General features: G+C 47.5%; 1 protein-coding gene across 1 annotated transcript in view; it reads right to left on the reverse strand.

Moving 5' to 3' along the window:
* Window positions 1-8582, reverse strand: part of EHD1 (EH domain containing 1) — a 35588-nt gene extending 27006 nt beyond the window's left edge. Inside the window, exons 1-2 of the mRNA XM_073658584.1 lie at window positions 8072-8582; window positions 166-263 (exon numbers count right to left, since the gene is read on the reverse strand). Of these exons, the coding sequence (XP_073514685.1) occupies window positions 166-263; window positions 8072-8475 (502 nt within the window). The 5' untranslated portion in view covers window positions 8476-8582. The remainder of the gene's footprint in view (window positions 1-165; window positions 264-8071) is intronic.
* Window positions 8583-9939: the final 1357 nt, after the last annotated feature.

Consider the following 9939-nt stretch of genomic DNA (forward strand, 5'->3'; position numbering starts at 1 on the left):
CGTAGACTTGTAAAGTCGAGTCTCATTAGAAATAATGCACGCAGCGATTTAGGCAACCGATGAGAACAAAAAAATCTTTAACAGTCCCACGCAATAAAACTGATACGAGTTTTCGGCGAAAATACTGGTGTGAACACGCCCTATATATGAGGTTACAAGGCTTACCTCTGCTGATCCGTTGTTTCTCCCCAGACAGGATCCCAGGGGTATCTATGATGCTGATGCTCTCCAGGACGGGGTTAGGTAGCTGAGCGCACATGAACCTAAAGGAAAGGACATATCCGGTTAGCGGAAAATTCCTCCTTTTAGCATTACTACATCAGAAGGCTCTATGGCAGGCGTCTAGGAATATTTGGGTCATTTATGTTCTGTGGTCACCTTGTCATGTCTGATGAGTATTTCTAGTTCTGGCGCAGGTGCCAACGTGGTACCTTTAGTGGAATGGCGCAAAATCATAGCCGTCAGCAGTTAGGAACTAGCAGATTTTTGGGTTGCAAAATGACAGCTGAATCCACAATGTCACTTTTTACCCCTTATGCCCAGTGCTGCTACAATGTATATTCTCCATGTATAATGCTTCCTAGCGTTCCCGTGCTGCAGAGACATTGGCACCGCTCGTTGTGGGTGAATCACACATACTTTTCCAGGGTGGGAGCGGCTAACGCACAAAATCCATTTAGGGATGAAGTTAAGTGCAGCAGTGTATGAGGCAAGGAGGAGGATATTAGTTTTCTAAAACCATTGTGAAAACTAGCGACCGTCTGTTAAAGGGCACGGGGGCATTCTTATATCACGTGACATGTCATGAGAACGCAGCGTTAGTGCTGGGCCCCGCCATCTGCTACTGAGCAGGAAAGGGGCCCGGCATTCCAGATGTACACTTGTCCAAAAAATGCATTAAAAGTATGTGCACTTGGTGGAGAACGTATTTTTATGGAGTGACAGCTGTTATTTATTTATACATTACGGATCATTATGACAGCCCATAGTCTAAGATATACAGTGGGGAAAATAAGTATTTGACACGCTGTCGATTTTGAAAGTTTTCCCACCTACAAAGAATGGAGAGGTCTGTAATTTTTATCACCTGTGCGAGACAATCTAAAAAGAAAACCAGAAATTGTAGTAATTTTTAAATAGTGAAATTTCATGAAATAAGTATATGATCACCTACCAACCAGCAAGAATTCTGGCTCTCACAGACCTGTCAGTTTTCCTTTAAGAAGCCCTCCTACTCTGCACTCATTACCTGTATTATTTGCACCCGTTTGAATCAATCACACTCCAACCTCTAAACCATGGCCAAGACCAAAGAGCTGTCTAAGGACACCAGGGACAAAACTGCAGACCTGCACAAGGCTGGGATGGGCTACAGGACAATAGGCAAGCAGCTTGGAGAGAAGGCAACAACTGTTAGCACAATTATTAGAAAATGGAAGAAACACAAGATGACTGTCAATCTTCCTCGGTCTGGGGTTCCATGCAAGATCTCGCCTCATGGGGCAAGGATGATTCTGAGAAAGGTCAGGGAATCAGCGCAGAACTACACGGTAGGACCTGGTCAATCACCTGAAGAGAGCTGGGATCACAGTCTCAAACATTACCGTTAGTAACACACTACACCGTCATGGATTAAAATTCTGCCGGGCACGCAAGGTCCTCCTGCTCACGCCAGCACATGTTCAGGCCCGTTTGAAGTTCACCAATGACCATCTGGATGATCCAGAGGAGGCATGGGAGAAGGTTATGTGGTCAGATGAGACCAAACTAGAACTTTTTGGTATCAACTCCATTCGCCGTGTTTGGAGGAAGAAGGATGAGTACAACCCCAAGAACACTTTCCAACCGTGAAGCATGGTGGGGGAAACATACTTTGGGGGTTCTTTTCTGCAAAGGGGTCAGGATTAGTGTTGAGCGAGTATGTTCTATTAACCCTTTCGGCGAGTATGCTCGGGCCGAGCTCCGAGTATTTACAGCTGCTCGGTTTTATGTTTGAATCGCTCCCGTGTGCATGATTTGCGACTGTTTGACAGTTTTATTACATGAGAGGAATGTCTATTTCTTACACATTCCTCACATGTAATAAAGCTGTCAAACAGTTGCAAATCATGCACACAGGAGCGATTTAACCTAATCACCGAGCAGCTATAAATACTCAGAGCTCGGCCCGAGCATACTCGCTCAACCCTAGTCAGGATGACTGCACCGTATTGAAGGGAGGATGGATGGGGTCATGCATCGCGAAATTTTGGCCAACAATCTCCTTCCTTCAGTAACAGCATTGAAGGTGGGTCATGACAGTCTTCCAGCATGACAATGACCCAAAACAAACAGCCAGGGCATCTAAGGAGTGGCTCTGTAAGAAGCATTTCAAGGTCCTGGAGTGGCCCAGCCAGTCTCCAGACCTGAACCCAATAGAAAATCTTTGGAGGGAGCTGAAACTCAATGTTGGCCAGCGACAGCCCCGAAACCTGAAAGATCTGGAGAAGATCTCTATGGATGAGTGGGCCAAAATCTCTGCTGCAGAGTGTGCAAACCTGGTCAAGAACTACAGGAAACATCTGACCTCTGTAATTGATAACAAAGGTTTCTGTACCAAATATTAAGTTCTGTTTTTCTACTGTATCAAATACTTATTTCATGACACAAAATGCAAATTAATTATGTAAAAATCATACAATGTGGATTTTCTGGATTTTTTTGTAGATCCTGTCTCACATGTGAAGTATAGCTACAATAAAAATTACAGACCTCTCCATTCTTTGTAGGTAGGAAAACTTGTAAAATCGGCAGTGTATCAAATACTTATTTTCCCCACTGTATATGTATATCCACTGTGAATGGTACTACATACAGAACACTATAGCAGTACTCACAAACAGGCCTGTGATATATACTCTTATACCCAGTGTAGCTACTCAATCCCAGCCGCCATACTTGGCCATAAGACTATAAGTGCCGCACAGTAATCTTCAGTGACATTAACCATTACCCTTTGGATTACATGTATTATTTATCCATGGAACGCCACCATAAAATAACTTATTTATAAAGGTATTAATGCACAGTTAGGCAACCGAAAAGGACCCAACGTGCAGTTTAGCGCAAATTTGCACAACGGATTATTAACGGCTGCGCGATTCTGCAAGTAAAAAGTAGTTTTACCCAAAACCCACAAAACTTCTAGCAACTTGGAAACAATGAGAATTTGTTAAAACCAAGTCCGTGCAGTTTCTGACCTCGGCAGCACTCGTGTGTGAATACCATCAGACAGCACATGGACCTATTGAGGAATATTCTCAAAATCAGATGAGAATAGGACATGCCGAATCTAGCAGATCTCATTTTAGGTCTCAATACATACATGCTACATTAAAAAGTTGGATCAGCCTGTAGTTGTTTTTCCACTTTAATTTTGGGGGTGACTCCAAATCCAGGCCTCCGTTGGTTAATAAATTTGATTTCCATTGATGATTTTTGTGTGATTTTGTTGTCAGCACATTCAACTTTGTACAGAACAAAGTATTCAATGAGAATATTTCATTCATTCAGATCTAGGATTTGAGTGTTCCCTTTATTTTTTTGAGCAGTGTACTTTACATTGGGGTAAAAGATAGTTAAAGTCAGGTCAGGATTTCCTTCCGGTATCCGGAAGACAGAGCCTGAGAGATACAAGAACATCTGTCAGTGGGGAAACAAAGAATGTACAAAAGCAAACTTCAGAAGTAAGACGACACGTTCTGCCGGTCACAGCCGCAGACTCTGCTTAATCCAGACTTATATTGTGTCCAAGTAGACACACAATATTCGAGAGCAATGGTATGTCATGGGGCCACATCACAAGATCCATCAGATGGAGATGATCCATGATAACGGCGAGTTCTTCTATAGAGATTTCCATCATAGAGCGCCATTAAAGGGTTATTCCCATTGTTAGAAGTTATCACGTGTCCAAGAATAGGTGGAGGTCATCACCGCTCCTGAGAACAAGCTCATGTGAACGGGGCATTGCCCAGACATACGCACCACCGCTCCATCCATTCTCTATGGGACTGTCACAGATAGCCAAGAACAGCGCTCAATTTCTTCCGACAGTCCCATAGAGAATGAAAAAAAGCTCAGGTCAAGTCAAGAAAGTCTCCTCCCTGTGCTCCATTCTATGGATAGGGGATAACTTTACATCCTGGGAATAGCTGTAGCGTTGGACCCCCCCCCGCCCCTCCCCCTCCCGACCGATCAGCATTTTATTCCCCATCCTGTGGATGAGTGATATCTTCTAAAGATGGGAAGGACCCAGAACATATAAAAGGCCTCCAGTGGTGGGACTCTCCAAGCTATAAGAAGGGTAGTCCCTTTATTTGGGGAATTCATTGGTCAATGTCTGTGACCTTTGATTGCAATCTCATTTCAGTGGAATCCTTTCAATTAAAAGGAACTGATCATCCAGCCTGACTAATCCTGCCCAAAGTAGCATGTATCGGAGCCATCTAGTTTGAAGACCATGTTCAAAAGATCAGACTAATCTGGGTTCTCCCAACGCTGCTAGTGGTGATTGACAGGTCTGTCCCGTGTATGTGCATAGTGAGAGACCTGTCAATCACCTACAGAAGAGGCGGCCAGGGGCCTAATTTTGTTTCCAAGATCATCTTCAAAGCACATCTTCTCTGAAACCTCAGAGCCTTCAAAGAAGAAAAAAAACACACACACACCGACCTCAATTGTGCAGCCAGTCTCAGATTCATGAATAAAGTGACAGGTTCCCTTTAAAAAAATAAGGCGCATTGTTGACGCCATTCACGTCGCTGGAGCTTTTATATCAGTTTAGGCCGATGACCACAAGTCAGAACCTGCGATTCCATCACCTATGGAACCTATGACATTGCAGAATCATTTCTTTAGAGGATAATGACTTGTCTGGAGTTCACGGGAAAAGACACAATTATGCTTATGAGCTGCAAAAAATGAGGAAGATGATGACCGACGATGACACGTACGGGGTCGCAGGAGACAGTGCTTGTATGGTGACCTGTACGCAAAGTGACTTATGGTCCATTTAGAAAGACTGATCTATCTAGACCGTTATGACGATCGCTGGTTCTATAGACGGGCAACAAACATTCTATGTGCTCAGGACAATCACCGATACGATCGTTTTATAAACATCGAGCTTAACAATTCTCACGCCCCATGAATGGGGGATTTGCTTGTCCGTCGGCTAATCTCCAGCCTGTTTAGAGGGGCCGAGTCGAGAATCGATGTTCCTACGCATTGTCACAAGATTGTTGGCTCGTCTAAATGGGTCTTTAAGGTAATCTGTCAGCAGGTTTAATCACTCCTTAAAATGTTATGTGCTCACAACTTTGCTATTCTAGTGAAATGTACGATTTTATCAATATGAGGCGTTAAGTGCTTTGTTCTGACCAGAGCACCCAATGCCTTCCTTGCATAGTCATAAAATTGTGGAATAAAAAAAAAGTATCGGTGCATTAATGATTTAATCACCTACATGAGTCAATTGAGGTCAAAGACCTGGAGATGCCAGAAGGCGGACCTGCCCATTCAGGACTGCAAAGATCTCCCAAATACCTGGGCTACATGGTGACCCCTGCCAGGAGTCAGCTCCCTGGATGGTGCCACGCTACCGATGGAAATCTAACATGCAGAAGCCATTTAACCGGAGTCTCCCTTACAGAACACGCTGGCCGGTGGAGCTGGACAGACACCTGGTGACCCCGGCACAGAAGGTGTTATCCCCTTTCAGAAAATCCCAGTCCCCGGGTACAGTTTAAATATAAGTGTAAATATATATACACTTACTCACCCTCCCTGGATCCAGTGTTGGGCCTCCACCGATGATTGTCATTGTCGGCAGCATTAACAGCGCTGCAGCCAATCAAGCTCCAAGAAGGGTGGTAGAGCCAATGAGGTTACTGATTGGCTGCAGATTATTATTATAATAATGCTGGACCTGGGAGGGGTGAGTATATATATATATATATATATATATATATATATATATATATATATATATATATATATATATATATATATATATATATATATATATATATATATATACACACACACACATACATACACTGTGGTTTATTAAATGGGAACGACCCCTTTAAGGCTACTGCTCTCAAAGTTTGGGAAAAGTTAAACTTTTTTTTTTTTTTTTTTTATAAGAAAATAATTTTGGTGAGTCCCAAAAATAATTAAAATCCTCAATTTGTTACACAATAGTTTAAAAAGATCATACAGGTTGGGAATACATCTCAATGCGTTTCTGGCAAAAATTCCTCATTCACTGAATAATTCATCTCAGTGGCCACTGGTTGGAGACCCAGAACATTGTAAGACGGACTGAGTCATATAAATAGGACACAGCGAGGCTGCTTTTTTGTTTATTTACCTTTTTTACTCTCCATTGACTTCTATAAGCAGAAGGACACTGCCATGTTGGGTGGACCTGGGGCTTGTGGTCCCCGGCTGGTCCATACATACACGCTGCCATGTTGGGTGGATCTGGGGCTTGTGGTCCCCCGGCTGGTCCATGCATACACGCTGCCATGTTGGGTGGATCTGGGGGCATGTGGTCCCCCGGCTGGTCCATGCATACACGCTGCCATGTTGGGTGGATCTGGGGGCTTGTGGTCCCCCGGCTGGTCCATACATACACGCTGCCATGTTGGGTGGATCTGGGGGCTTGTGGTCCCCCGGCTGGCCCATACATACACACTGCCATGTTGGGTGGATCTGGGGCTTGTGGTCCCCCGGCTGGTCCATACATACACGCTGCCATGTTGGGTGGATCTGGGGGCTTGTGGTCCCCCGGCTGGCCCATACATACACACTGCCATGTTGGGTGGATCTGGGGGCATGTGGTCCCCCGGCTGGTCCATGCATACACGCTGCCATGTTGGGTGGATCTGGGGGCTTGTGGTCCCCCGGCTGGTCCATACATACACGCTGCCATGTTGGGTGGATCTGGGGGCTTGTGGTCCCCCGGCTGGCCCATACATACACGCTGCCATGTTGGGTGGATCTGGGGCTTGTGGTCCCCCGGCTGGTCCATACATACACGCTGCCATGTTGGGTGGATCTGGGGCTTGTGGTCCCCCGGCTGGCCCATACATACACACTGCCATGTTGGGTGGATCTGGGGGCATGTGGTCCCCCGGCTGGTCCATGCATACACGCTGCCATGTTGGGTGGATCTGGGGCTTGTGGTCCCCCGGCTGGTCCATACATACACGCTGCCATGTTGGGTGGATCTGGGGCTTGTGGTCCCCCGGCTGGTCCATACATACACGCTGCCATGTTGGGTGGATCTGGGGCTTGTGGTCCCCCGGCTGGTCCATACATACACGCTGCCATGTTGGGTGGATCTGGGGCTTGTGGTCCCCCGGCTGGTCCATACATACACGCTGCCATGTTGGGTGGATCTGGGGCTTGTGGTCCCCCGGCTGGCCCATACATACACACTGCCATGTTGGGTGGATCTGGGGCTTGTGGTCCCCCGGCTGGTCCATACATACACGCTGCCATGTTGGGTGGATCTGGGGCTTGTGGTCCCCCGGCTGGTCCATACATACACGGTGCCATGTTGGGTGGATCTGGGGCTTGTGGTCCCCCGGCTGGTCCATACATACACGCTGCCATGTTGGGTGGATCTGGGGCTTGTGGTCCCCCGGCTGGTCCATACATACACGGTGCCATGTTGGGTGGATCTGGGGCTTGTGGTCCCCCGGCTGGTCCATACATACACGCTGCCATGTTGGGTGGATCTGGGGCTTGTGGTCCCCCGGCTGGTCCATACATACACGCTGCCATGTTGGGTGGATCTGGGGCTTGTGGTCCCCCGGCTGGTCCATACATACACGCTGCCATGTTGGGTGGATCTGGGGCTTGTGGTCCCCCGGCTGGTCCATACATACACGCTGCCATGTTGGGTGGATCTGGGGGCTTGTGGTCCCCCGGCTGGTCCATACATACACACTGCCATGTTGGGTGGATCTGGGACTTGTGGTCCCCCGGCTGGTCCATACATACACTCGGGGTCACTGACCTGTTGAGGAAGGCGTTCCCGAAGGCGCTGAGTTTCCTAAAGGGTTTCTTGGGGTCCACAACGAGCGCGTTACCGGGCAAGACCCCCTCCACCGGGCCGTGCATGACGGCGATGAAGGAGTCGGTGGTGGGCTCCGGGCCGATCCTCATGCCCGGGAAGTCCTGCTCCATCAGGTGCCGGATGAAGGTGGTCTTGCCCGTGCTGTACTGCCCCACCAGCAGCACCATCGGCTTATTGTGGAAGTCCGCATCCTCCAGCGCCGGGGAGTGGAAGTCGTGGAAGCGGTAGGTCTCCTCCAGCGGCAGCAGCTTCTGGGTGTACAGCTTGCGGAGTCCGTCCGCCACCGTCTGGAAGAGCTCGGGCTCGTTCTTCCTGCGCCCGTCTTTGCTGGCCCAGCTGAACATGGCGGAGACCGGAGCGGTTGTAACGAACCCGGCACGAGCTCCTGCGGCTCTGACGCCTGCGCTGTTGCTGGGTCGCGCTGGGCGTGGAGTCAAGGGGCGTGGTCGAGGCGCTGACGTCACTCCAGCACAGTCCCGTCCCAGCCGCGGCTCTTGTGTTCGTCAGTCCGTCCGCCTTCTCGGTGACGGATCCGTGAGCTCAGCACATAACGTCACTTCTGTCCTATAATTCACCATCATCATTATTATCCTCCAGCACGCGGCTCTCTAGAGTAGTAGTACGTGAAAGTCCCACCCACCTCGCTGACGTCACCTGTCCTGATGACATCATCACGGGTATCCCTGCGCTGCTGTGCAGAGTGTCTGATTCATGATGACACGTGTGAGAGGGAAGGAGTGAAATCCTGGGCGTGGAGGGTCCTGCAGGAAATGAGTGGGGGCACAACTATGGGGAGCGGTGTCCAGACCAGTTATAGTTGAGGGCCCCATTGGAGGTTTTTCATTGGGGCCCTCAAGCTGGACATACATGTATACCGAGGCCGATATTACCGCAATACATGACCGTATAGTGTCTCACGCTTCACCTTACAGATTACATCCTTCTTCTTCTCCATCTGGCCCAGACCGCCGTGACAACTTCTTCCATCTGCGATTCGTCTGCAGAGATTACAACAAAGACGTGTTTCACATCTTACATTTCCCGCCCTGTCCCCATTTATTCCCAATCTACACGAACTCCCCACCCTGCTGACACCCCTACATACACGCCTGACGCTGCCCCCTTCTCTGTTATACGATGCTCTAAATACTGGTGTCATTGTAATGTCCGCTCTGTGTCCCCTAGACAGTAATACTGCCCCCCTTGGAGGCTATAATTACCCCCTTACCAAGTAATAATATTGTGAGTGCCCCCTTATTACATAGAAAACGCCTCAAGTGTACCCTTATAGAGTAGTAATAAAATAAGCCCACCCTTATTAAGTAATTGTACCTTGAGTGTACCCTTATAGTAGTAATAAAATAAGCCCACCCTTATTAAGTAATTGTGCCCTTAGTGTACACTTATAGAGTAGTAATAAAATAAGCCCGTCCTTATTAAGTAATTGTGCCCTGAGTGTACCCTTATGGAGTAGTAATAAAATCAGCCTGCCCTTATTAATTAATTGTGCCCTGAGTGTACCCTTATAGAGTAGTAATGAAATAAGCCTGTCCTTATTAAGTAATTGTGCCCTGAGAGTACCCTTATAGAGTAGTAATAAAATAAGCCCACCCTTATTAAGTATTTGTGCCCTGAGTGTACCCTTATAGAGTAGTAATAAAATAAGCCCGCCCGTATTAAGTAATTGTGCCCTGAGTGTACCCTTATAGAGTAGTAATACAGTGAGTGCCCCCTATTTATAGAAACACTGCCATCAAGCTTTTTATTACTTACCTGTGTAAATGTATAAGGGATGTAGTGTAAGTGCA

The sequence above is a fragment of the Phyllobates terribilis genome, unplaced genomic scaffold (assembly GCF_046119375.1).
Source record: "Phyllobates terribilis strain yellow unplaced genomic scaffold, ASM4611937v1 Scaffold_13__5_contigs__length_258822181, whole genome shotgun sequence".
Classification (NCBI taxonomy): domain Eukaryota; kingdom Metazoa; phylum Chordata; class Amphibia; order Anura; family Dendrobatidae; genus Phyllobates; species Phyllobates terribilis.